This window comes from Pristiophorus japonicus, chromosome 12 (assembly GCF_044704955.1).
Source record: "Pristiophorus japonicus isolate sPriJap1 chromosome 12, sPriJap1.hap1, whole genome shotgun sequence".
Lineage (NCBI taxonomy): Eukaryota > Metazoa > Chordata > Chondrichthyes > Pristiophoridae > Pristiophorus > Pristiophorus japonicus.
In genome coordinates, this window is record NC_091988.1 from 172,732,479 (window position 1) to 172,760,024 (window position 27,546).

General features: G+C 48.7%; 1 protein-coding gene across 1 annotated transcript in view; it reads right to left on the reverse strand.

Moving 5' to 3' along the window:
- The window catches only part of LOC139277054 (protein-tyrosine kinase 6-like), a 65,387-nt gene extending 43,732 nt beyond the window's left edge, over nucleotides 1-21,655 (reverse strand). The window contains exons 1-2 of the mRNA XM_070895067.1: nucleotides 21,191-21,655; nucleotides 3,265-3,386 (exon numbers count right to left, since the gene is read on the reverse strand). Coding sequence (XP_070751168.1) covers nucleotides 3,265-3,386; nucleotides 21,191-21,543 — 475 coding nt within the window. The 5' untranslated portion in view covers nucleotides 21,544-21,655. The remainder of the gene's footprint in view (nucleotides 1-3,264; nucleotides 3,387-21,190) is intronic.
- Between the last annotated feature and the right edge of the window lie 5,891 nt (nucleotides 21,656-27,546).

Sequence of the window (27,546 nt, forward strand, 5' to 3'; positions counted from 1 at the left end):
CTGTTGTAATGTAGGAAATGCGGCAGCCAATTTACACAAGCAAGCTCCCATAAACAGCAATGTGATAATGACCAAATCTGTTTTTTTAGTGATGTTGATTGAGGGATAAATATTGGCCAGGACACCAGAGACGATTTCCCTGCTCTTCTTTGAAAAAGTGCAATGGGATCTTTCGGGTCCACCTGAGAAAGCAGACGGGACCTCGGTTTAGCATCTCATCCGAAAGACGGCACCTCCGACAGTGCAGCACCCCCTCAGTACTGCACTGGAGCATCAGCACTAGATTTTTGTGCTCAAGTCTCTGGGGTGAACCCATAACCTAGTGACTCAGAGGAGAGTGCACTGAGCCATGGCTGACACTGGTCTAATTTACATTTGCCAGGTGAGCTGCAGGACTCTAAGCAGGTGTCTTGATGTCCCTCACCAGATTCATCACAAGAAAATGGGCCGAAGCCTCCGTCAGGAAAGTAAGTCTCGGGGACAGGGAAGTCGCGAATGTAGAGGGTGTGGATTCTGGGGCAGCAGCAGTCCAGATTATTTACGGCAGGGGTGGCCAAGCATTTGTCTTCATGAGCCATGTTAGTCTGTACTATGGAGCCTTAGGAGCCACATATAGGCCCCAAGTTTCGCCATGATTTGCTCCTGATTTTTTAGGAGCAACTGGTGTAGAACGGAGTATCTTAGAAATCGGAATTCTCGCCATTTAGTTTGCTCCAGTTCTAGTCAGTTAGAAGAGTTTCACTTTGGAACAGAATTTTCTTTTCAAAAGGGGGCGTGTCCGGCCACTTACACCTGTTTTCAAAGTTTAGTCAGTGAAAACTTACTCCAAACTAACTTAGAATGGAGTATGTGAAGATTTTTGTATGCTCGAAAAAACCCTGTCTACACTTTAGAAAATCAGGCGTAGGTTATAAATCAGGCATAGGGAATGGAGATGGGGTTTAAAGGGAAGTTTACAAACATTATACACTTCAGTTTTACAAATAAAGAGCCATCATCAATAATAAATGATAAAAACATCAATAAATCAACCAATAAATCAACCAAAAAAAATTAATAAGAAATAATTTTTTAAAAAATCAATAAATAAAATATTTTCTACTTACTGACTGCAGCACCGGGAGCCCTCCAACAGCGTGCTGGGATGCCCCCACCCCCCGCCCAATGTGTCTGTCACTGTCTCTATGTCTCTGTCTGTCTGTCTGTGTGTGTGTCTCTCATTCTCTGTCTGTCAGTGTCTGTGTTTCTGACAGCGAGGGGAGCGGGAGGAGGGGGGTAGAGGGAGAGAGGGGGGAAGCAGAGGGAGGGAAGGGGGAGGGATGGGGGAGAAGGTGGAGGGGGAGGGATGGGGGAGAAGGTGGAGGGGGAGGGAGGGAGAAGGGGGAGAAGGGGGGGAGGAGGAGAAGGGGGAGGGGGGAGGAGGAGAAGGGGGAGGGGGGGAAGGAGAAAGGGGAGGGGGGGAAGGAGAAGGGGGAGGGGGGGAAGAGGGGTGGGGGAAAGGAGATGGGGGGGAAAGAAGATGGGGGGGGAAGGAGATGGGGGGGGGGAAGGAGATGGGGGGGAAAGGAGATGGGGGGGAAAGGAGATGGGGGGGAGGAAGGAGATGGGGGGGAGGAAGGAGATGGGGGGGAGGAAGGAGATGGGGGGGAGGAAGGAGATGGGGGGGAGGAAGGAGATGGGGGGGAGGAAGGAGATGGGGGGGGAGGAAGGAGATGGGGGGGAGGAAGGAGATGGGGGGAGGAAGGAGATGGGGGGGAGGAAGGAGATGGGGGGGAGGAAGGAGATGGGGGGGGAGGAAGGAGATGGGGGGGGAGGAAGGAGATGGGGGGGGAGGAAGGAGATGGGGGGGGCGGAAAGGAGAAGGGGGAGGGAGGCTGAACGGGCTAGGCCTGGCCGGGCCCGAGATTTCGGGCAGGGCCCAAGACTTTGGGCAGGGCCCGTCCCCAGCACCAGATTTACAGGTAGGTGGCGTTGGGTCAGGTCGGGATCGCGGGTCGGGTCGGGGGGGTGGTGGGAGGGAGGTCGGTTCGGTTCGGGTCGGGGGGAGGGAGGGAAAGGGAGGTCAGATCGGGGGGAGAGAGGTCAGGTCGGGTCCAGTCCGGGGGCGGGGGGGGGCGGGGGGAAGCGGGAGTCGGGTCGGGTCGGGTTCGGGGGGTCGGGTCGGGTCCAGTCCAGGGGGTCGGGTCGGGTCCGGGAGCGGGGGGGGGGGGGGGGGGGAAGTGGGAGTCAGGTTGGGGTCGGGGTCGGTCCGGTCCAGGGGCGTAGGAGGGGGGCGGGGGGGTGGAGTGGAAGCGGGAGTCGGGTCGGTGTCGGGTCCGGTCCGGAGGCGGGAAGCGGGAGTCGAGTCGGGTCGGGAGGAAGCAGGAGCTGGCCGTGGGAGGAGCCTTATGCACGCAGCCCCAGTGAGGCCATTGGGCCAGGGCTAGGGGCTGCGTGCTTCGGGCTCCTCCCACACAGTTTTGGGTGCCCGGAGCTACTGAACATGCGCGCCCACTGCAGCGCGCATGTGCAGAGGTCCCGGCACTGTTTTCAGCGCAGGGACCTGGCTCCGCCCCCTACAGTTCGTGCTGCACTGCGCCGAGGGCCAGAGGACCTGCAGGGAGCTAGAGAATCTGGAAGTTTTTTTTCGGCGCACTTAGTGGCGCGAAAAACGGGCGTCCAGGTCGGGACTGCGCCGTTCTAGGCGCGCTCGAAACTTGGGCCCATAAACTTAAATCGTTGTTTCCATTAAATGGCATATGTCTCAAGTTGCTTAGATGAACAGATCCTGGTATTCTGATTTTGAATTTGCCCATCAACGAGGAAAACCCTCTTTACATAAACAACAAACAAAAGATATAAGCACAAATAGGAGTGAATTCCCCGGGCTTTGAGGATCAGATTGAATCTTGGGAGTAGCCCTGGGCAACAGGTTGATCACCCTGCATTAGGGTTTAAAAAATAAAAATAAAAATGTTGTTCTGGTTCTATTGTTGGAGGAAACTGAAGCTGTTGATTGTAGAATGTTCCAATACAGGAAAAATGATACAGGGCTAACCACAAACTGACTGGGCATGTGGTTTTGACTGTCCTGTTGCAAATGAACAGGAGCGGTTATGAAACTCAAACCATTACTCCACAATTTTTTAGTGCTGCATAAAGCTCATAAATAACATATGCAGCAACACATAAATCCCTCGTGATATCTAATAAAATGCATGAGATGATATCTAATAAAATGCATGAGTTGGGAGAAAATGTTATTTACTTGTATAAAATGCTTACCAGACAATGCATATCCATTTACTTGATTTTCACTTGCACGGATGAGGAAAGACCCATTCATGGTTTGGGCAGAGAGGAGAATACCTGTTGCTTCCGATCGGCTAAGGTTCCCAGCATACCAGCTACAAAAAGGAAAGGTAAATTAAGTAGAGAGAAAAAAAAAATAGGACGGAAGAGTATTGAGAGCAGAATGCAATTTTCCAATGAGCACATCGAGCGGATCCAAGCAGAGTTGGCAATCCAAAGTCTATAGCGATTTGGCTGAGCTGTGGCAATAAAGATCATACAATGCCAACAGTACAACAGTGGCTACCAATCAAAAATACTTCATCGGCTGCAAAGCTCTGTGGCGTCCTGAAGTCCTTGCTTTTATTGGGGAAAGGAAGATTGAACGGCTGTTCTCACTCCTGAATGCTATCCAGTGACTCCTGCTGAAAGTGAATATGCCTGGAACTCGGGATGAGGCTCAGCTATTATTTTATGCCCTCTTCTTATTTCAATTCCATTTACTTTAAATAGGTCAAACCTTCATCTAAACAGTAGCAAAAGAACAGATGAATATAAGAACATAAGAAATAGGAGCAGGAATAGGCCATACGGCCTTCGAGCCTGCTCCGCCATTTAATACGATCATGGCTGATCCGATCATGGACTCAGGTCCACTTCCCTGCCTGCTCCCCATAACCCCTTATTCCCTTATCGGTTAAGAAACTGTCTATCTCTGTTTTAAATTTATTCAATATCCCATCTTCCACAGCTGAGACAGCGAATTCCACAGATTTACAACTCTGAGAAGAAATTTCTCCTCATCTCTGTTTTAAATGGATGGCCCCTTATTTTAAGGTCATGCCTATGGTTCTAGTCTTCCCCCATCAGTGGAAACATCCTCTCTGCATCCACCTTGTCAAGCCCTCTCACAATCTTATACGTTTTGATAAGATCACCTCTCATTCTTCTGAATTCCAATGAGTAGAGGCCCAACCTACTCAACATTTCCTCATAAGTCAACCCCCTCATCCCCGGAATCAACTTAGTGAACCTTCTCTGAACTGCCTCCAAAGCAAGTATATCCTTTTGTAAATATGGAAACCAAAACTGCACGCAGTATTCCAGGTGGTGTGGCCTCACCAATACCTTTATATAGCTGTAGCAAAACTTCCCTGCTTTTATACTCCATCCCCTTTGCAATAAAGGCCAAGAAACCATTGGTTTTCCTGATCACTTGCTGTACCTGCATACTATCCTTTTGCATTTCATGCACAAGTACCCCCAGGTTCCGCTGTATTGCGGCACTTTGCAATCTTTCTCCATTTAAATAATAACTTGCTCTTTGATTTTTTTTCTGCCAAATTGCATGACCTCACACTTTCCAACATTATACTCCATCTGCCAAATTTTTGCCCACTCACTTAGCCTGTCTATGTTCTTTTGCAGATTTTTTGTATCCTCCTCACACATTGCTTTTCCTCCCATCTTTGTATCGTCAGCAAACTTGGCTACGTTACATTAGTCCCTTCTTCAGAGTCGTTTATATAGATTGTAAATAGTTGGGGTCCCAGCACTGATCCCTGCGGCACCCCACTAGTTACTGGTTGCCAACCAGAGAATGAACCATTTATCCTGACTCTCTTAGTTAGCCAATCCTCTATCCATGCTAATATATTACCCCCAACCCCGTGAACTTTTATCTTGTGCAGTAACCTTTTATGTGGCACCTTGTCAAATGCCTTCTGGAAGACCAAATGCACCACATCCACTGGTTCCCCTTTATCCACCCTGTTCGTTACATCCTCAAAGAATTCCAGCAAATGTGTCAAACATGTCTTCCACTTCAGACTCTGCCTGACTGAATTATGCTTTTCTAAATGTCCTTCTACTGCTTCTTTAATAATGAACTACAACATTTTCCGAACCACAGATGTCAGGGTAACTGGTCTATAGTTTCCTGCTTTTTGTCTGCCTCCTTTTTTAAATAGGGGTGTTATATTTGCAGTTTTCCAATCTGCTCAGATCTCCCCAGAATCCAGGGAATTTTGGTAAATTACAACCAATGCATCCACAATCCCTGCCACTACTTCTCTTAAGACCATAGGATGCAAACCATCAGGTCCAGGGGATTTATCCACTTTTAGTCCCATGATCTTACTGAGTACCATCATCATCATAGGCAGTCCCTCGAAACGAGGATGACTTCCTTCCATGCCAAAAAAGGATGAGTTCACAGGTGTTTCAATGAAGGACCTAATATTCCAGGTCCTGAACTACATAGTGTATGGTGGAAGATATCTGTGCGTGGATTTTTTAAATGTTTGGTGGCCGTTGCACACCAGCCACCATATGGGCTTGACAGAGCCAGATCTTGTCCAGTGGCAAGGATTAACCAAGACGACTGGAGACCTGCTCTGCTGCACGGACCGAGCGCGCACACCTATAGCAGTGTGGGCTGGCCCGTGCTGCCCCGGGCCCTCGCCTCTTCTGGGCCGAACTCGCACCTCTCCTGGGCCCCGATCACATCCCTCTACAGTACCACCTCTTTAGTGATTGTGATCACTAGCCCCTTGACTATCCACTGTTGGGATATTGTTAGTGTCCTCTACCGTAAAGACTGATATAAAATATTTGTTCAGAGTTTCTGCCATCTCCATGTTCCCCATTACTAATTCCCCGGTCTCGTCCTCTTAGGGACCAACATTTGTTTTAGCCACTCTTTTCTTTTTTATATACCTATAGAAACTCTTGCTATCTGTTTTTATATTTCATGCTAGCTTACTTTCATAGTCTATCTTTCCTTCCTAAATAATTTTTTTAGTCATTCTTTGCTGGCTTTTAAAAGCTTCCCAATCTTCTGTCCTCCCACTAGTTTTGGCCACTTTGTATGCCCTTGTTTTTAATCGGATACCATCCTTTATTTCTTTAGTTAGCCACGGATGGCTTTCTTTTCTCTTGCACCCTTTCCTTATTACTGGAATATATTTTTCTTGAGAGTTGTGAAATATCTCTTTAAATGTACACCACTGTTCAGCAACAATCCCACACTTCAATCTATTTTCCCAGTCCACTTTAGCCAACTCTGCCCTCATACCTTCATAATCCCCTTTATTTAAGCTTAGTACGCTGATTTGAGATCGAACTTTCTCACCCTCCATCTGAATTTGAAATTCAATCATGCTATGATCACTCATTCCAAGGGGATCCTTTACTAGGAGATTGTTTATTAATCCTGTCTCATTACACAGGACCAGATCGAAGATAGCCTGCCCCTCTGTTACATACTGCTCAAGAAACCCGTCCCTTATGCACTCTATGAACTCTTCCTCAAGGCTACCTTGACCAATTTGATTTGTCCAATCAATATGGAGGTTAAAATCACCCATGATTATTGCTGTTCCCTTTTTACAAGCCCCCACTATTTCCTGGTTTAACAAAGTTGCCTCTGTTAGGGGTCCTATAGGCTGCGCCCACCAGTGACTTTTTCCCCTTATTATTCCTTATCTCCACCCAAACTGTTTCAACATCCTGATCATTTGAGCCAATATCATTTCTCACTATTGCAGTGATTCCATCCTTTATCAATAGAGCTATTCCACCTCCTTTTCCTTTCTGTCTGTCCTTCCGGATTGTCGAATACCCCTGAATATTTAGTTCTCAGTCCTGGTCACCTTGCAACCACGTCTCTGTAATGGCTATCAGATCATACCCATTTGTATCTATTTGTGCCGTCAACTCATCTATTTTGTTATGAATGCTACGTGCATTTAGACAAAGTGCCTTTAAATTTGTTCTTTTACCCTTTTTTCCTGCTTGTTTCCTCTCTCCTTCAAACTCACTTTCTTTATTTTTGCTTTCTAATTCCAGCTTTACTCCCCTCTCTACTGAATCTATTTTCAGGTTCACATCCCCCTTCCAAGCTAGTTTAAACCCTCCCCAACAGCACTAGCAAACCCCCCAGCGAGGATATTGGTCCCGGCTCTGTTGAGGTGCAACCCGTCCAGCTTGTACAGGTCCCATCTCCCCCAGAAGCAGTCCCAATGCCTCAGGAAACTAAAGCCCTCCCGCCTGCACCATCTCTCCAGCCAGAAAAAGCAGCAAACCTGAGGACTGGGAGAAATTTAGAATTCAGCACAGGAAGACAAAGGGTTTAATTAGGAGGGGGAAAACAGAGTACGAGAGGAAGCTTGCCGGGAACATAAAAACTGACTGCAAAAGCTTCTATAGATATGTGAAAAGAAAAAGATTAGTGAAGACGAATGTAGATCTCTTGCAGTCGGACTCAGGTGAATTAATAATGGGGAACAAAAAATGGCAGACCAACTGAACAAATACTTTGGTTCTGTCTTCACGAAGGAAGACACAAATGACCTTCCGGATGTACTAGGGGACCGAGGGTCTAGTGAGAAGGAGGAACTGATGGATATCCTTATTAGATGGGAAATTGTGTTGGGGAAATTGATGGGATTGAAGGCTGATAAATCCCCGAGGCCTGATTGTCTGCATCCCAGAGTACTTAAGGAGGTGGCCTTGGAAATAATGGATGCATTGGTGATCATTTTCCAACAGTCTATCGACTCTGGATCAGTTCCTATGGACTGGAGGGTAGCAAATGTAACACCACTTTTTAAAAAAGGAGGGAGAGAGAAAACGGGTAATTATAGACCGGTTAGTCTGACATCAGTAATGGGGAAAATGTTGGAGTCAATTATTAAGGATGAAATAGCAGCGCATTTGGAGAGCAGTGACAGGATCGGACCAAGTCAGCATGGATTTGTGAAAGGGAAATCATGCTTGACAAATCTTCTGGAATTTTTTGAGGATGTAACTAGTAGAGTGGACAAGGGAGAACCAGTGGATGTGGTGTATTTGGACTTTCAAAAGGCTTTTGACAAGGTCCAACACAAGAGATTGGTGTGCAAAATCAAAGCACATGGTATTGGGGGTAATGTACTGGCGTGGATAGAGACTTGGTTGGCAGACAGGAAGCAGAGAGTCGGGAAAAACGGGTCCTTTTCGGAATGGGAGGCAGTGATTAGTGGAGTGCCACAGGGCTCAGTGCTGGAACCCCAGCTCTTTACATTATACATTAATGATTTGGATGAAGAAATTGAGTGTAATATCTCCAAGTTTGCAGATAATACTAAACTGGGTTGTGGTGTGAGCTGTGAGGAGGATGCGAAGAGGCTGCAGGGTGATTTGGACAGGTTGGGTGAGTGGGCAAATGCATGGCAGATGCAGTATAATGTGGATAAATGTGAGGTTATCCACTTTGGTGGCAGAAACACGAGGACAGAGTATTATCTGAATGGTGGCAGATTAGGAAAAGGGGAGGTGCAACGAGACCTGGGTGTCATGGTTCATCGGTCATTAAAAGTTGGAATGCAGGTGCAGCAGGCGATGAAGAAGGCAAATGGCATGTTGGCCTTCATAGCTAGGGGACTTGAGTATTGGAGCAGGGAGGTCTTACTGCAATTGTACAGGGCCTTGGTGAGGCCTTACCTGGAATATTGTGTTCAGTTTTGGTCTCCTAATCTGAGGAAGGATGCTCTTGCTATTGAGGGAGTGCAGCGAAGGTTCACCAGACTGATTCCAGGGATGGCTGGACTGACATATGAGGAGAGACTGGATCAACTGGGCCCTTACACACTGGAGTTTAGAAGGATGAGAGGGGATCTCGTAGAAACATATGAGATTCTGACGAGACGGGACAGATTAGATGCGGGAAGAATGTTCCTGATGTTGGGGAAGTCCAGAACCAAGGGAAACAGTCTTAGAATAAGGGGTCGGCCATTTAGGACTGAGATGAGGAGGAACTTCTTCACTCAGAGAGTTATTAACCTGTGGAATTCCCCACCGCAGAGAGTCGTTGATGCCAGTTGATTGGATATATTCAAGAGGGAGTTAGATATGGCCCTTACGGCTAAAGGAATGAAGGGATATGGAGAGAAAGTGGGAAAGGGATACTGAAGGAATGATCAGCCATGATCATATTGAAGGGCCGAATGGCCTACTCCTGCACCTATTTTCTATGTTTCTATGTATTCATCTGCTCTATCCTCTTATTTCTGTACTCACTAGCTCGTGGCACTGTGAGTAATCTGGAGATTACTACCTTTGAGGTCCTGCTTTTTAATCTCTCTCCTAGCTCCCTAAACTCTGCCTGCAGGACCTCATCCCTCTTTCTACCTATGTCTTGGTCCCAATATGGACCACGATCTCTTGCTTTTCACCCTCTCCCCCCAGAATGCTCTGCAGCCGCTCAGTGACATCCTTATTCCGCTTTGGTCTGCTAATATTACAAACAGTAATTTTTAGCCTTATGTTTGTATATGGACAAGGCAAAATGTATTAAATCATGGAAAATCATAAGGAAATTTCACCCACCTCAATAAAGAAACAAAGAGCTTGCATTTATATAGCACATTTCGTGACTGTAAGACTTCCGAAGCGCTTTACAGCCAAATAAAGTACCTTTGAAACATAGTCACTGTTGTAATGTAGGAAATCTGGCAGCCGATTGCACACAGCAAGCTCTCACAAACAGAAATACGATAATGACTGCTTTTTTTTTAAGTGTTGTTGATTGAGGGATAAATATTGGTCAGAACACCAGGGAGAATACTATTGCTCTTCTTCAAAATAGTGCCATGGGATCTTTTATGTTCACCTGAGAGGACAGACGGGACTTCGGTACAATTCTCATCCGAAAGACAGCACCTCTGACCGTGCAGCACTGCACTGGAGTGTCAACCTAGATGTATGTGCTCAAGTCTCTGGAGTGGGACTTGAGCCTGCAACCTTCTGAGGCAAGAGTGTTACCCACTGTGCCAAGGCTGACACTAGATAGCGACAGGAGCAAAAAGTCAAAACAGCAGGCATTTAGAATGTGCTTTTAATGCAATTAAACATTCCAACACAAGAATTGGCACTGACTTTGTAGTGAGAGACTATACTGGAGAGGTAGAAAGGATTTGACACCTTCCCGGGTGCTTCTCCTCCATTTTGAGTGGTCTTGGGCCAGCTCAAGTCGCTTCGGGGGGGAGCACGACAACTCAAGCACCACCCCCCCCTCCCCGCACCACCTGCCCCATCTGTGACAGAGACCGTAGATCCCGCATTGGACTCATCAGTCACCTGAGAACTCATATTAGTGTGGAAGCAAGTCATTCTCGACTCCGAGGGGCTGCCTACGAAGAAGACATTGTGAGACATCAGGGAGGGAGAAAGTTACCTGGATCTTTTGCTCCAGGAGGCAGCCACACTCTCTAGATTAAATACTTCAGAATTGACACGTGGTCAGGGACAGGAGGGTGTGACTGTGCGTGAAGGTAGTATTGCAGGAGCTTCAGTCCCTACACTTGTCCAATAGATTTGAGGTTCTTGCAACCCTTGTGGACAAGTGTGCAGATTGCAGGGTGGACGAGCAGACTGACCAAGGCACCGTGATGCAGAAAGCCATTCAAGTGGGGGAAGTAAAGAGGCAGATGGTTGCAGTCGGGGACAGTATAGTTAGTGGGATGGTCAGGGTTCTCTGTAGCCGAGAGCATGTGTCCCGAAAGCTGTGTTGCCTTCCAGGTGCCAGGGTAAAGGACATCTCCTCCGGGCTAGAGAAGAACTTGGAGTGGGAGGGGGAGGATCCAGTTATCGTGGTACACGTAGGTAGAACTAAGAAAGAGGTTCTGCTGAGAGAATTTGAACAGCTAGGGACTAAATTGAAAAGCAGAACCACAAAGGTAATAATCTCTGCATTATTATCTGAGCCACGAGCAAATAGGGCATAGGGTCAATAGAATCAGGGAGATGAATGAGTGGCTCGGAAGTTGATGTGGGAGAAGTTGGTTTCAATTCGTGGGGCACTGGCACCAATACTCGGTAAAGGGAGAGCTGTTCCTTGGGGACGGACTACATCTGAACTATGCTGGGATCGAGTTCTAGTGAACCAAATAATGAGGGAGGTAGACAGGGCTTTAAACTAAATAAGGACGCGGGGGGGGGGGGGGGGGCGGCGGGAGGGCAGGGAGGATGGTCACAGTGGAGAGAAATCTAGAATGCTAAAGAGAAAAGAAAAGGAAGCAATGCAGGAAAGTGATTGTGGTAAGGATAACCAGATTATGTCAGGAAGGGACCGAGCATACAAACAAAAGAGTGCACTAACAAATAGGATCCCAGGTAAGAAAAAATAACGATAAGACAAATAGGGCTACAGTACAAAATAATGTTAAGATGTCTAATAATGTTAAAAAAAGACAAATCTAAAAGCACTGTGTCTGAATGCACAAAGCATTCGTAATAAGGTAGACGAATTAACAGCGCAAATAGATGTAAACAGATACGATATAGTTGCAGTTACGGAGACATGGTTGCAGGATGACCAGGGTTGGGAACTGAATATCCAAGGATATTTGATATTTAGGAAGGACAGGCAAAAAGGAAAAGGTGGTGGTGTGGCATTGCTAGTAAAGGATGAAATCAGAGCAATAGTGAGAAAGGATATTGGCTCAGAAAATCAAGATGTAGAATCAGTCTGGGTGGAGCTAAGGAGCACCAGGGGGCAGAAAACATTGGCGCGAGTTATCTATGGGCCTCCAAACAGTAGTGGTAATGTAGGGGATGGCATCAAACAGGAAATTAGAGATGCATGTAACAAGGGTACTACAGTAATTGTAGATGACTTTAATCTACATATAGACTGGCCAAACCAAATTAGTAATAATACTGTAGAAGATGAATTCCTGGACTGTGTACGAGATGTTTTTTTTAGACTAGTATGTTGAGGAGCCTATTAGGGAACAGGCTAGCTTAGATTGGGCATTGTGTAATGAGAAGGGGATAATTAACAGTCTTGTTGTGTGGGGTCCTTTAGGGAAGAGTGGCCATAACATTTTTGAATTCTTTATTAAGATGGAAAGTGAAGTAGTCTAATCTGAAACTAGAGTCCTAAATCTAAACAAAGGAAACTGCAAAGGTTTGAGGAATGAATTGGCTATGATAGATTGGGAAGATTCACTAAAAGGCATGATGGTGGACAGGCAATGGCTAACATTTAAGGAACGAATGCATGAACTGCAACAGTTATACATTCCTTTCTGGCGTAAAAACACAAAAGGAAAAGTGGCCCAACCATGGCTAACAAAAGAAATTAAGGATAGTATTAGATCCAAAGAGGAGTTATACAAAGTTGCCAGAAAAAGTAGCAAGCCTGAGGATTGGGAGCAGTTTAGAATTCAGCAAAAAAGGACCAAGAGGTTGATTAAGAGGGCAAAAATAGAGTATGAGAGTAAACTTGCAAGGAACATAAAAACCAATTGCAAAAGTTTCTACAAGTACATAAAAAGCAAAAGATTGGTGAAGACAAATGTAAGTCCTTTACAGACAGAAACGGGAGAATTTATAATGGGGAACAAGGACATGGCAGAACAATTAAATAGATACTTCGGTTCTGTCTTCACGGAAGAGGACACAAATAACATCCCAGAAATGCTAGGGAACCAAGGGTCTAGTGAGCAAGAGGAATTAAAGGAAATGATTATTGGTAAGAAAATAGTGTTGGAGAAACTAATGGGACTGAAGGCCGATAAATCCCCAGGGCCTGATGATCTGCATCCCAGAGTACTAAAAGAGGTAGCCATGGAAATAGTGGGAACATTGGTTGTCATCTTCCAAAATTCTATAGATCATGAAACAGTTCCTGCAGATTGGAGGGTGGCAAATGTAACCCCACTATTTAAAAAAGGAGGGAGCGAGAAAACAGGGAACTACAGACCAGATAGCCCAACATCAGTAGTGGGAAAAATGCTAGAGTCTATCATAAAGAATGTGATAACGGCACACTTGGATAATATCAATGGGATTAGACAAAGTCAACATGAAAGGAAAATCATGTTTGACAAACCTGCTGGACTTTTTTGAGGAGCTAACTGATAGAATAGATAAGGGAGAACCAGTGGATATCGTGTATTTGGATTTTCAGAAGGCCTTTGATAAAGTTCCACATAAGAGGTTCGTGTGCAAAATGAAAGCACATAGAATTGGGGGTAACGTACTGGCATGGATTGAAAATTGGTTAACTGACAGGAAACAGAGAGTAAGGGTGGCGGGCAGTGACTAGTGGGGTACCACAGGGATCAGTGCTTGGGCCCCAGCTATTCACAATATATATACATGATTTGGATGAGGGAACCAAAATGTAATATTGCCAAGTTTGCTGATGACACAAAACTAGGTGGGGTTGTGAGTTGTGAGGAGGATGCAAAGACGCTGCAAGGCGATTTAGATAGGCTGAGCAAGTGGGCAAACACATGGCAGATACAGCTTAACGTGGATAAATGTGAAGTTATCCACTTTGGTAGGAAAAACATAAAGACAAAGTATTATTTAAATGGTGATATCTTGGGAAGTGTCGATGTACAAAGGGACCTGGGTGTCCTTGTACACCAGTCATTGAAAGCAAACATGCAGGTGCAGCAAGCAGTTAGGAAGGCAAATGGTATGTTGGCCTTCATTGCAAGAGGATTTGAGTACAGGAGCACGGATGTCTTACTACACTTATACAATGCCTTGCTGAGACCACATCTGGAATATTATGTGCAGTTTTGGTCTCCTTATCCAAGAAAGGATATACTTGCCATAGAGGGAGTGCAGCGAAGGTTCACCAGACTGATTCCTGGGATGGCAGGACTGTCGTATGAGGAAAGATTGGGTCGACTAGGCCTGTATTAACTAGAGTTTAGAAGAATGAGAGGGGATCTCATTGAATCGAATAAAATTCTGATGGGGTTGGACAGACTGGATGTGGGGAGGATGTTTCCCCTGGCTGGGAAGTCTAGAACAAGGGGTCACAGTCTCAGGATACGGGGTATGAAATAGGACTGAGAGGAGGAGAAATTTTTTCACTCAGAGGGTGATGAATCTGTAGAATTCTCTACCACAGAAGGCTGTGGAGACTAAGGCCCCAAGTTTCCACATGATTTGCTCCTGATTTTTAGGAGCAACTGGTGTAGAATGGAGTATCTTAGAAATCGGAATTCTCATCATTTAGTTTGCTCCAGTTCTAGTCAGTTAGAATAGTTTCACTTTGGAACAGAATTTTTTTTTCCAAAACGGGGCGTGTCCGGCCACTTAAGCCTGATTTCAAAGTTTCGTGAGTGAAAACTTACTCCAAACTAACTTAGAATGGAGTAAGTGAAGATTTTTGTACACTCGAAAAAACCTTGTCTACACTTTAGAAAATCAGGCGTAGGTTACAAATCAGGCGTAGGGAATGGTGGGGGTGGGGGTGGGGGTGTTTAAAGGGAAGTTTACAGACATTAAACACTTCAGTTTTACAAATAAAGAGCCATCATCAATAATAAATGATAAATACATCAATAAATCAACCAAAAAAAATTTAATAAGAAATAATTATTTTTTTAAAAATCAATAAATAAGACATTTTCTACTTACCGACTACAGCACCGGGAGCCCTCCAACAGCGTGCTGGGATGCCACCCCCCACCCCCCAATGTGTCTCTGTCAGTGTCTCTATCTCTCTGTCTGTCTGTGTGTGTCTCTCATTCTCTGTCTGTCAGTGTCTGTGTTTCTGACAGCGAGGGGAGGGGGAGGAGGGGGGTAGAGGGAGGGAGGGGGGGAGCAGAGGGAGGGAAGGGGGAGGGATGGGGGAGAAGGGGGAGGGATGGGGGAGAAGGGTGGGGGGAGAAGGGGGGAGGAGGGGGAGGGGGGAAAGGGGGGAGGGGGGAGAAGGGGATAAAGGGGAGAAAGGAGATTGGGGGGGGGAGGAGATTGGGGGGGGAAGGAGATTGGGGGGGGGGAAGGAGATTGGGGGGGGGAAGGAGATTGGGGGGGGAAGGAGATTGGGGGGGGAAGGAGATTGGGGGGGGGAAGGAGATTGGGGGGGGGAAGGAGATTGGGGGGGGAAGGAGATTGGGGGGGGAAGGAGATTGGGGGGTGTAAGGAGATTGGGGGGAGGAGATTGGGGGGGGGAGGAGATTGGGGGGGGGAGGAGATTGGGGGGGGAGGAGATTGGGGGGGAAGGAGATTGGGGGGGAAGGAGATTGGGGGGGAAGGAGATTGGGGGGGGAAGGAGATTGGGGGGGAAGGAGATTGGGGGGGGAAGGAGATTGGGGGGGGGAGGAGATTGGGGGGGGAAGGAGATTGGGGGGGGGAGGAGATTGAGGGGTGGAAGGAGATTGGGGGGTGGAAGGAGATTGGGGGGTGGAAGGAGATTGGGGGGTGGAAGGAGATTGGGGGGTGGAAGGAGATTGGGGGGTGGAAGGAGATTGGGGGGTGGAAGGAGTTTGGGGGGTGGAAGGAGATTGGGGGGTGGAAGGAGATTGGGGGGTGGAAGGAGATTGGGGGGAGGAGATTGGGGGGGGGAGGAGATTGGGGGGGGGGAGGAGATTGGGGGGGGGGAGGAGATTGGGGGGGGGAGGAGATTGGGGGGGGGAGGAGATTGGGGGGGGGAGGAGATTGGGGGGGGGAGGAGATTGGGGGGGGAGGAGATTGGGGGGGAAGGAGATTGGGGGGGAAGGAGATTGGGGGGGAAGGAGATTGGGGGGGAAGGAGATTGGGGGGGAAGGAGATTGGGGGGGGAAGGAGATTGGGGGGGGAAGGAGATTGGGGGGGGAAGGAGATTGGGGGGGGAGGAGATTGGGGGGGGAGGAGATTGGGGGGGGGAAGAGATTGGGGGGGGGAAGGAGATTGGGGGGGGAAGGAGATTGGGGGGGGAAGGAGATTGGGGGGGAAGGAGATTGGGGGGGAAGGAGATTGGGGGGGGAAGGAGATTGGGGGGGGAAGGAGATTGGGGGGGGAAGGAGATTGGGGGGGGAAGGAGATTGGGGGGGGAAGGAGATTGGGGGGGGAAGGAGATTGGGGGGGGAAGGAGATTGGGGGGGGAGGAGATTGGGGGGGGAGGAGATTGGGGGGGGAGGAGATTGGGGGGGGAAGGAGATTGGGGGGGGAAGGAGATTGGGGGGGGAAGGAGATTGGGGGGGGAAGGAGATTGGGGGGGAAGGAGATTGGGGGGGGAAGGAGATTGGGGGGGAAGGAGATTGGGGGGGGAAGGAGATTGGGGGGGGAAGGAGATTGGGGGGGGAAGGAGATTGGGGGGGGAAGGAGATTGGGGGGGGAAGGAGATTGGGGGGGGAAGGAGATTGGGGGGGGGAAGGAGATTGGGGGGGGAAGGAGATTGGGGGGGGGAAGGAGATTGGGGGTGGGAAGGAGATTGGGGGGGGAAGGAGATTGGGGGGGAAGGAGATTGGGGGGGAAGGAGATTGGGGGGAAGGAGATTGGGGGGGGAAGGAGATTGGGGGGGGAAGGAGATTGGGGGGGGGGAGGAGATTGGGGGGGGGAGGAGATTGGGGGGGGGAAGGAGATTGGGGGGGGGAGGAGATTGGGGGGGGGAAGGAGATTGGGGGGGGGGAAGGAGATTGGGGGGGGAAGGAGATTGGGGGGGAGGAAGGAGATTGGGGGGAGGAAGGAGATTGGGGGGGGGGAAGGAGATTGGGGGGGGGAAGGAGATTGGGGGGGGAAGGAGATTGGGAGGGGGAAGGAGATTGGGAGGGGGAAGGAGATTGGGGGGGGAAGAGATTGGGGGGGGGAAGAGATTGGGGGGGGGGAAGAGATTGGGGGGGGGGGGGGAAGAGATTGGGGGGGGGAAGGAGATTGAGGGGGGGGAATGAGATTGGGGGGTGGAAGGAGAAGGGGGAGGGAGGCTGAACGGGCCGGGCCCGAGACTTCGGGCAGGGCCCGTCCCCAGCACCAGATTTACAGGTAGGTGGCGTTGGGTCGGGTCGGGGGGAGCGCGGGTCGGGGGGGTGGTGGGAGGGAGGTCAGTTCGGTTCGGGTCAGGTCGGGGGGAGGGATGGCGAGGGAGGTCAGATCAGGGGGAGGGAGGTCAGGTCGGCGGGGGGAGGGAGGTCAGGTCGGATCCAGTCCGGGGGCGGGGCGGGGAGGAGCGTGAGTCGGGTCGGTGTCGGGTCGGGTCCGGAGGCGGGAGCGGGGGGAGGGGGGGCGGAAGCGGGAGTCGGGTCGGGTCCTGGGGCAAGGGGGAAGCGGGAGTCAGGTCGGTGTCGGGTCCGGTCCGGAGGTGGGAAGCGGGAGTCGAGTCGGGTCGGGAGGATGCAGGAGCTGGGCGTGAGAGGCAGCCTTATTCACGCAGCCCCAGTGAGGCCATGCGGCCAGGGCTAGGGGCTGCATGCTTCGGGCCCCTCCCACACAGCTTTGGGCGCCTGGAGTTACTGCACTTGCGTGCCCACTGTAGCGCGCATGTGCAGAGGTCCCGGCACTGTTTTCAGCGCAGGGACCTGGCTCCGGCCCCGACAGCTCCTGCTGCGCTGCGCCGAAGGCCAGAGGACCTGCAGGGAGGTGGAGAATCTGGAGGGTTTTTTTAGGCGCACTTTGTGGCGCGAAAAACGGGCGTCCAGGTCGGGACTGCGCCGTTCTAGGCGCGGCTCGAAACTTGGGCCCTAAGTCACTGACTATATTTAAGAAGTAGATAGATTTCTAGACACAAAAGGCAAAAAGCGGGAATATGGTGTTGAGATAGAGGATCAGCCATGATCATGTTGAATGGTGGTGCAGATTCGAAATATCGCCCATTCAGCGTGGGCGGTAAAAAAGGGTTTCAGATCGCTGGCTTCTGGCCCATTCTCAAACCATCTAGTCTCCACTTTTGAAAATGGAAGTGCAATATAAAATGGGTGGTAGCATTACATTTTTCTGATCTTCAGCTGTAAAGTGTGGCTGTCCTTAGCAACGGCATGGCAACGCTCAATTCCCGTGATTCTGGAGGTCAAGTGTCACCATGACATGCGCAGAAGAAGAGACAGAGAGAGAGGGAGCTCCGAGGGACTGAAGGCGTATCTGAGTGTGGTGTGGCTGCTTTGGGAAGAAAGAGGAGACTTTAGAGCTTCACAGCAAGCAGGCAAACAAAAAGTAAGTGTTACCTGCCACATATCTGACCAAATTTGGTCTATAATGGAGAGAGAGGAGGAGGCATCACAGCACACTGTGGAAACTGACACTGGAGAGAGCAGTGAGGTGGGAGAGGAGTACATTGGAGGGCGCAAAAGAGCCAGGAGGTTTTCGGGCGGGCCAAATGCCTCCCTCCTGCAGGAGGTCAATTTACGCTGGGGTGATGTGACACAGGGAGGGCGTGAGAAGCCCAACCCTAAGGCCTACCAGAGGATATGGACCAAGATATCAGAGGTGGTCTTGTCGGCGACCAATGAGGTGCGTGAGGGCAACCAATGCCGCAAACGATGGAACGACCTTGTGGGATCCGCAAGAGTAAGTATTACATTGATTTACATGTACTTATGTATTTATATAATTTGACTTGTACCAGTCATGAGTGACTGTCAGTAGATGTGAGGTCTTGCACTTTTACCAGGAATGTTTTACTCAAAGCCTGCGGTCATGGTGTACATCATTAGGTAAAGTATGATAATGTCGGTTATGTGTTGTATCAACCTCTGTGACAGTACCTAGCAATGATATCATGCAATGATCCCATGCCATGTCAACCTATCACCTATTACAGAAGAAGCTATTGACGATGAGGTCTGTGCAGAGGCGAACAGGTGGGGGGCCACCAGTCCCCAGCAACATCACTGACATGTTCTCGCACTCATGGGGAAGCACCCCCCGGACAGCCATAGACGCATCTGCAGACTCTGAAGTTTTGCCATGTGAGTAAAGCTTACACCATTGTGTCATGTAAAGTCTATAGATGCCACACCCACTCATGTCTGAAGAATCATATATGACAGAGGATTTCTAAAATTGTCATAGAAATAATGCTGGCCTAATGAAAATCACTGCAATGCAAATGTGTTTATGGTCATGAAATATGATGTTTGTGATGGTGTTGATAGTGGTGATGCTTTTGTCGTGCATATGCTGTGTGCAGCACTGGACTCACCTTGTCACCCTAGCACCCTTTTCTCCTTTAATAACCTCATTTGTGTTTTGCAGCTCAGCCAGCAGCGCGGCCCCAGGCAAGACCACAGAGGCCAGAAGGTGGGGGCGCGGGGCAGGAGTCAGCGGATGATCCTACTACATCTAGTGCTGAGGAGCTCCGATTCTTGTCCGTCAATCCGCTAGGTCTGTTCTCCACGGATGAGAGTGCGGACTTCGAAGAACCTGCATCGCCATGCTCCAGAAGCCATTCCACCCCAAGGCCATCTAGTGGTACCATCTGGAGGTACCAGCCCCAAGCACCTCGCCATAGGGCACCCAATTTGTCCCCAGGACTGCGCCGACCCCACGGAGGCCTCATGGACGCGGCAGGTCTGTTCCACAATCGCAACATGAGAGCGGGGAGATGGTACAGTTGTGCAGGAAGACTGTAGACATTGGTGACCAGCTCATCGAAGCATTGGGGGACATAGCCCGACAGCTGGCCACCAGGACCGAGTACATTCCGTGCATGGCGGAGGCCCTGGATGCGATAGCCAGGAACACTGCTGCCACAGGCCTCCCAGTAGTCCCTGAGTGCGGCACTCCACCCCTAGTTTCTGCACCACCACTGTGAACGACAGATGAGAGCAAGGACCAAGATCCTGCTTCTGCATCAGAGAATGTTGCCCCCTCGGCACCCCCCGCTCCCATCCCCGTCCAAAGACCGCATCTGCCTTCATCCTCCCCTCAATGAGGCACCGCCTGAGGAGCTCCTCGGCCAGGTGCTGTGAAACAAGGAGGGGAAGGGAAAAAGGTGGGGAGAATAAGGGGAGGGGGGAAGGGGAAGGGGTGCATGCACGCATGTGATGACCGTGTTATATCTCCATCTGGGTGTATGCAATTTGTTGCAATGTATGGGGTCTGGGGACCATGCTCCTGCTTTGCCTTTGTATTCTGTGTTGCTGGACATTTTGAATATGTGATTTATGTCAATGGTGGAAAAAGTGGGGTGTGGGCGGGGGTTGGGTGTTATTGGCCATGATACTTATGATTTCAGACCAATGTTGGTATTAAATTTTTGTTATTGAACATAACCTTGTTCCGTATTGTCTCAGATAGCTGGTCCGTTACACACTGGTGATTCCTTATCATACAACTTAACATCAATCAACGTAAACTTTAACTGGCACCAAGGTGATGGGCACCATTGATGTCTGAGCTGCACACACACAGCAGTGTGTCAGCGTTGTCATTCACATCAGCGCTCTTTCAGGCAAATCTTTCAGATATCAGCTCCTCACGTAAGAGTGAGATTTAACAAATGCCAGTCGCTGGCATTCGTTCCGGTTAGTTCCACGTTTTGTGGGCGTTTTTTTGGGTGAGCGATATGTGTGCGAGATGGTGAAATTGACGATGGGCGATCTCCATGGTCGCTAGTTTGGGTAAATATGCTCTTTACGACAAAAAACAGTGGATGGGCGTTAATATTGAATCTCGGCGTTAATTCAGTGCGGAAAGTAACGTTGGGCGATATTATGGGTGTTGATCTTGCCCATTTTGTTGATTCCGCCCCAAAAAAGTGGGTGGGCGGTAATATTTTTGCCTGGCGTTAAGTACATGGGGAAAGTAACGCTTGCCGATAAGTTTCCTAAAAATGCCCGTCAGTTTCCATTTTGTGCCAAAATGGGCGATATATGGGCGTTTTACATCATTTCAGCAGTAAAATGGGTGTTAAGTAGGCGTTAAACATGCAAATAAAGTGGAGGTTCTAGCCCTATGTTTCGATAAGAAAGGATTATAATCCCAAATCACCCAGCCTCTGAACAGTTTTAACTAAAACAATTCACAATATCTCTGCCAAACAAATACAAGAATTCAATCTAGCATTGATATACACACACAAATTCTGCCGTTTCAGAAGATACTGAATCAGTCAGAAACAGCAACACACATAACAAATGGCTCCAAGCAAAATCCACAACAGGAAACATTTGGACTTCACAAGTTAAACGCCATGAAAAATCTTGCAATCACTTACGGCTCTGTGGCTAAGCTTTCTGTCTTGGCAACATAATTAGAGGGAATATATCCCGTGCACTTATCTCCATAGGAACTAGTTCGTTTCTTTGCAAACCACCAATCTCCATTGGAATAATCGTCACCGTTCAGAATTTCAAATTCCTCCCCAGTTCTAAAGGACAGCTCTTCACTCGACCTGGCGCAAAAATCATACAGCGCCTTGTAAACTGTGTGCTGGCGCCCTCCGGGATCAGCGGCAGGAGTTGTTTGCTTGTGTGGTAAATCTTCGACCATGGAGTTACTCCTTGACGCGAAGATGACATTCCACAGCGAATTTAAACATGGACAAATCCTTTGCAAGCATTCGGCCATGTAGATAGACTCGGAGGTGGATTATTGCTGGTCGCTTCTCTCTTCCACTTCTGGTTGTTGCGTCCTGTTACATTCCCAAAATGTGAGCTTGAGCTATTTTTTCCATCTTACTTCCTCGTTACTTTCATTGTTGTAACCAATGAGTACTGTTAAAAAAAATAAGACTATTCCGGTCAAACCACGCCTCGTTGATGAGCTGCCAGCTCATATTCCATACATTGTGTCAATCCGGAATCCCCCGGTGTATGTCGTTGCTGCCAGTTGGCGTCTAAAGTCTTAACTAGTGTGAAGATAAAAGAGAAAGAAGAACGTTTATTCTGACAATGAGAAATAGGTGTTGGTATAATTTGCAAAGTGTGTTCCAGTACGAGAGCGCCGCCAGTAAAATAATTCCAACATTTCTCCGTGCATTCACTGATATGATCAGTTGGCATAGCAACAAGCCAATCTGACCCCTAATCTTCTGTCTCCAACATGTGCCAGGCTACCCAGCAGCATCATTGCCCTTCACAGTACATGTTGTACCCTGCAATCTTTAATTCCCATTCTTGATTTTTCTGTAGTCATGTCTCGGTAATCCCTACTATGCCTGGTTCCTCACAGCGCATGATTGCCTCCAGCTAGCCTGTTTTATTATGGACACCGTGTGCATTGCTATACAGACAGATTAACTAATTTTTAATAGGATTTCCTCTCACTTTATGTTTAACGAACTTTTTAGACTCTTGTTCTATAGTATTATTTATTCCTTTGCCATCAATGTCCTCCCTTACTTAATTATTTCCTGTGCTCTCTTTTCCTGTTTTATTTATATTTCGGCTGGTTACATTTCTTGTAGATCCCTCCACCGCCCCCCTCCCCCATCTTACTAGCTTGAAGCCTTTGCCACCTCCCTATTTATCCTTTGGAGGGATGTGACCGAGGCCCAGGAGAGGTGAGAGTTCGGTGCCAGGGGCCCAGGGGCAGCACGGGCCAGCCCACACTGTGATATATGTGCGTACTAGGTCCATGCAGCAGAGCTGGTCTCCAGTCGTCTTGGGTAATCCTTGCCACTGGACCAAGACCTAGCTCTGTCAAGCCCGTTTGGTGGCTTGTGTGCAACGGCCACCACAGGTTAAAAAAATCCACGCATAGGCATCTTCCACCCTTCAGGATGCAGTTCAGGAATTTTAGGTCCTTCATTGGAACACCTGCGAACGTATCCTTTTTTGGCGTGGAAGCAAGTCATCCTCGTTTTGAGGGACTGCCTATGAGGATGACATGCCTGACCCGAGCCTCTCGCCTCAAAATCTGTCAGTGCTGTTCCAATAGTAATTTTTCTAAAAAATGTGGAGAATTTGGTTCCCAGTGCCTGTCACTATGATGCTTTCCCCTATAAAATGGCAAATGTTGTGCTGGACAGATGCTTCTTCGGAATGAAGCCTGTGGCTGGAGCATCTGATAGCTCGGAGCTGAGAGACCACTGCCGCTTCCTGGGATCGAGGGGCTTTTCTCTCCCTCTCTGTCAGCATGGCCTTGCAAAGGCAGGCTTTAGGCTGCAGGGAAATCTTTAGCTGACTGGGGTGGGATGTGTTGGCATTGTCACCATGGGTTCCCAACCCTCCCGGAATGACCGGGAGTCCCCCGGAATCTGGGATACCTCTCCCGGGGAGTGCCCCCAGCAACCCGGGACAGCAGATCTTTAAATTTGCCGCTGCAGTGCCCCCCTCCACCCCTTCCCAATACCACTCCGTGGCGTCAGCGACTGGTGGTCAAGCTTTAGGCTCACTGACGTCACCCGCCCACCGCAGGGGGTTCCATTTGGGCAGTCTCTGAACGTGAGAGTTCGAGAGTGGAGTGGAAGAGAAGACTACTGGGGAATCAAGGGGCGACTGGGGATCAGGGGGGAAACTGGAGGCTCGGGAATGGGGCTCAGGGGGAGAGAGGGGCTGGGGGAAGGGAAACTAGGGAATGGGGCTCAGGGGAGAGGGGGGCTGAAGGAAGGGAGACTAGGGAATGGGGCTCAGGAAGATTGGGAAGGGCGAGGACTGAGGAATGTGGGTGGGGGGGACTCTGGGGAATGGGGGAGACTGGAGAATGGGAGCTTGGGGGGGGGGGAAGAGAGAGAGTCTGGGGAATGGGGGCTCGGGGGGAGAGAGGGAGACTGGGAAATTGGGGTTCAGAGGAATGGGGGCTTGGGGGGAGGGAGATTGGGGGCTTGGGGGGAGGGAGACTAGGGAATTGGGGCTCAGGGGGAAGAGGGAGACTGGATGGTATCCGGATGTTGCTGCATGTGAGCAAGACTCTTTCATTACCTTAGGAATTGCGAATGGAACTGAACACTATGCAATCATCAGCGAACATCCCCACTTCTGACCTTATGATGGAGAGAAGATGAATGATGAAGCAGCTGAAGATGGTTGGGCCTAGAACACTGCCCTGGGGAACTCCGGCAGCAAGGTTTTGGGGCGGAGATGATTGGCCTCCAACAACCATAGCCATTTCCCTTTGTGCTCAGTATGACTCCAGCCAGTGGAGAGTTTTCCCCTGATCCCCATTGACTTCCATTTTACAAGGGCTCATTGGTGTCACTCCGGTCTGTCATGTATCTTACATTATTATATTTAACTGTATCCTAACATGATATACATGACTGTAATAAGATGTGACCTGTAACCAGCAGCATACCTTACCACCAGGAGTGCACTTGCAAGAGACAGGTATATAAGCACAGGTCTCAGGCAAGTGCAGCATTCCAGAGCTGTGAAATAAAGGTGCAGGTCCAGAGTGACCTTGACTTCACTACATGCCTCGTGTGAATCTGTACTGAGGGGACAGGACTTTACACGGTCAAATGCTGGCTTGATGTCAAGGGCAGTTACTCTCACCTCACCTCTGAAATTCAGCTCTTTTGTCCATGTTTGGAACAAGGCTGTAATGAGGTCTGGAGCAGAGTGATCCTGGCAGAACCCAAACTGGGCATCAGTGAGCAGGTTATTGGCAAGTGCCGCTTCATAGTACTGTCGACGACATCTTCCATCACTTTGCTGATGATTGAGAGTCGACTGATGGGGCGGTAATTGGCCGGATTGATTTGCCTGCATTTTGTGGACAGAACCAATAATCCTTTAAAATTTTTATTGGGTGCGTGGCTCATTCACAATATCGCACTTGCGTTGTTTCTCATTTGAAAGCCGTGAGCTGGCTGGGCGAGAGCCCCAGAGTGACATGCAGCTTAAAGGGACCATTGGACAGGACATACCTGGGCAATTTTACACTTTGTCGGGTAGATGCCGGTGGTGTAGCTATATTGAAACAGCTTGGGTAGAGGCGTGGCTAGTTTTGGGGCACAAGTATTCAGCACCACAGCTGGGATATTGTCTGGGCCCATCGTCTTTGCCGTCTCCAGTGCGCTCAAGCCGTATCTTGATACCATGTGACGTGAAGTGAATCGGCTGAAGACTGGCATCTGTGATGTTAGGGACCTTAGGAGTAGGCCGTAATGGATCATCCACTCAGCCCTGCTGGCTGAAGATGATTGCGAACGCTTCAGCCTTGTCTTTTGCACTCTCATGCTGGGTTGCGCCATCTTTGATGGCTTCTCATGGAACTTCCTCCTCCCATTATTTGTTTAATTATTTAGTTAACTGAATTTAAATTCCCCAACTGCCATTTGTGGGATTTGAACTCATGTTTCTGGATTATTAGTCCAGGCCTCTGGATTACTAATCCAGGAGCGTAACCCCTATGCTACCATACCCTGACTGCATTACAGAGTTAGGTGTCATGTGGTCAGAATGTCGTGTGATCAAATCTCCAGGAATGCCTCTAACCAGAGTTGGCAACCCCAGTACCCACTGATAGGAGTGCACAGACTCCATTACAGTAATGGAATTGTGGAAGTCCATATCAATCTCTTGACTCATTTGAGGAGTTGAGATTGCAGCTCAAGGTAGTTTGGCAGCAGTTTCTGCTTTCTTAAAAGATCCAAAGACAGTCAAAATGGCCATCTGCTGTGAGGGGTTGTAGAGCTGCCATGCATTTTAAGGCTGCCTGCATGCTTTGATGCCCTGTACAAGCACCGCACATATATCTTTCACAGTAACCAACATGTGTCGGAAAATTTATAGTCCAATTTATATATTTATTATGGTTTTTATGCTTTCTTTTATATGTTGCACTGATTGTCTATCTCCAATTGCTCTGGGGAGATGGTGGGCCTTCTCCATTTTTCAGGCATAAAAGAGGAACCAATGGGTCCAATAAGGCAGGCGGTGCGAGTGCTCCCGTCTCACATCAGAAGTGCTCCACCTGCCATATCAGAATGGGCTGCTCTTTAGACATCCAGGTGTGGACCAGAATGATTCAGGAGGCTCTGATAATATTTAAATAAGGGTTCGACGCTGGGTTGTAGAATTCTTTTGTGAAATTGCTCTGCCCCAGCGCCTGTCTTGCCACTTGATGAACTTGCGCAACAACTCATGGCGCTAATAATCAGCAAAGATACTGCAGGGCTCATCTCCTTCACACAGGTTAGTTGCTGGTTTGATCTCTTGGGCTGCTAGTTACCTTTTTGAGCCTTTATTGTGGGCTATTTTGTAAATTCCACATGTGAATTTTCTGACTTCTGAGAACAACTTTGTGCTGATGCTGCACTGCTTTTGTCTGCGTTGGTTACAGTTTACTCCAGTCATGGGTAGTCCTCCTTTGGGGCTGAAGGACGAGGGCCCGGGGGAGGAGGGCTCTGCACAGGAGGTCATACCCACAGTGGGTCTTCAGGGAGCATTTCTCATACCTCAACTTCACAAAGGAGCAATGTGTGAGGCATCTATGCTTCACTAAGGGGGTTGTCACGGAGCTGTTGCAGTCTCAACTGGAGCCACAAACCAGGGTGTGGACAACACTGCCTGTAGGTGCAAAGGTCATTGTGGCTAGCATGAGATTTGCCTGCAACTAAACCATATCAATGGTAACACCGTGAGAAACTCTACAGCCAGACTACATTGCCTGAATCATAACATTAGTGCAAAACAGAACTTTGAGCCTTTCTACCATCTCCAAGGCACAAGTCAGGAGTGTGATGTATTACTCCACTTGCCTGGATGAATGTAGCTCAAGAAGTTCAACATCATCAAGGACAAAACTGCCCGCTTGATTTTCACTCCATTCATCACCATAAACATTCACTCCCTCCACCACCGGCGCACCGTGGCTGCAGTGTGCACCATCTAAAAGATGCACTGCAGAAACTCGCCAAGGCTTCTTCGACAGCACCTTCCAAACCCAGTGGCCTCTGCCACCTAGAAGGACAAGGGCAGCATGTGCATGGGAACATCACCACCTCCAAGTTACAGATGACCCTGACTTGGAAATATATCCTGTTCCTTCATCTTTGCTGGGTCAAAATCCTGGAACTCCCTCCCTAACAGCACTGTGGGAGTACCTTCACCACATGGACTGCAGCGGTTCAAAAAGATGGCTCGCCACCACCTTCTCAAAGGCAATTAGGAATTGGCAATAAATGCTGGTCTTGCCAGTGATGCCTATATCCCATGAATGAATAAAAAAAATGTTCAAAGTTTGAATTTTGAACAACTTTAAACTGCCTAAGTAAATATAATTTCTCTCCAGCTGGAATTTAGTAGGTTTCTTTGTCTACTGCAAGGAGACTGGAGCTGATGCGCCTCACTACCACAACGTATGTTTATATAGCACCTTAACGTAGTAAAATGTCGCAGGCGCTTCACAGGAGCGTTACCATACAAAATTTGAGATAAATTTAAGGAGATATTAGGACGTGACCAAAAGCTTGGCAAAGAGGCAGGTTTTAATGAGTGTCTTAAAAGAGGAGAGGTAGAGAAGCGGAGAGGTTTAGGGAGGGAATTCCAGAGATTAAGGCCCAGGCAGCTGAAGGCATGGCCGCCAATGGTGGAGCAATGAAAATCAGGGATGTGCAAAAGGCCAGAATTGGAGGAGCACAAAGATCTCGGAGGGTTATAGGACTGGAGAAGGTTACAGAGGGAA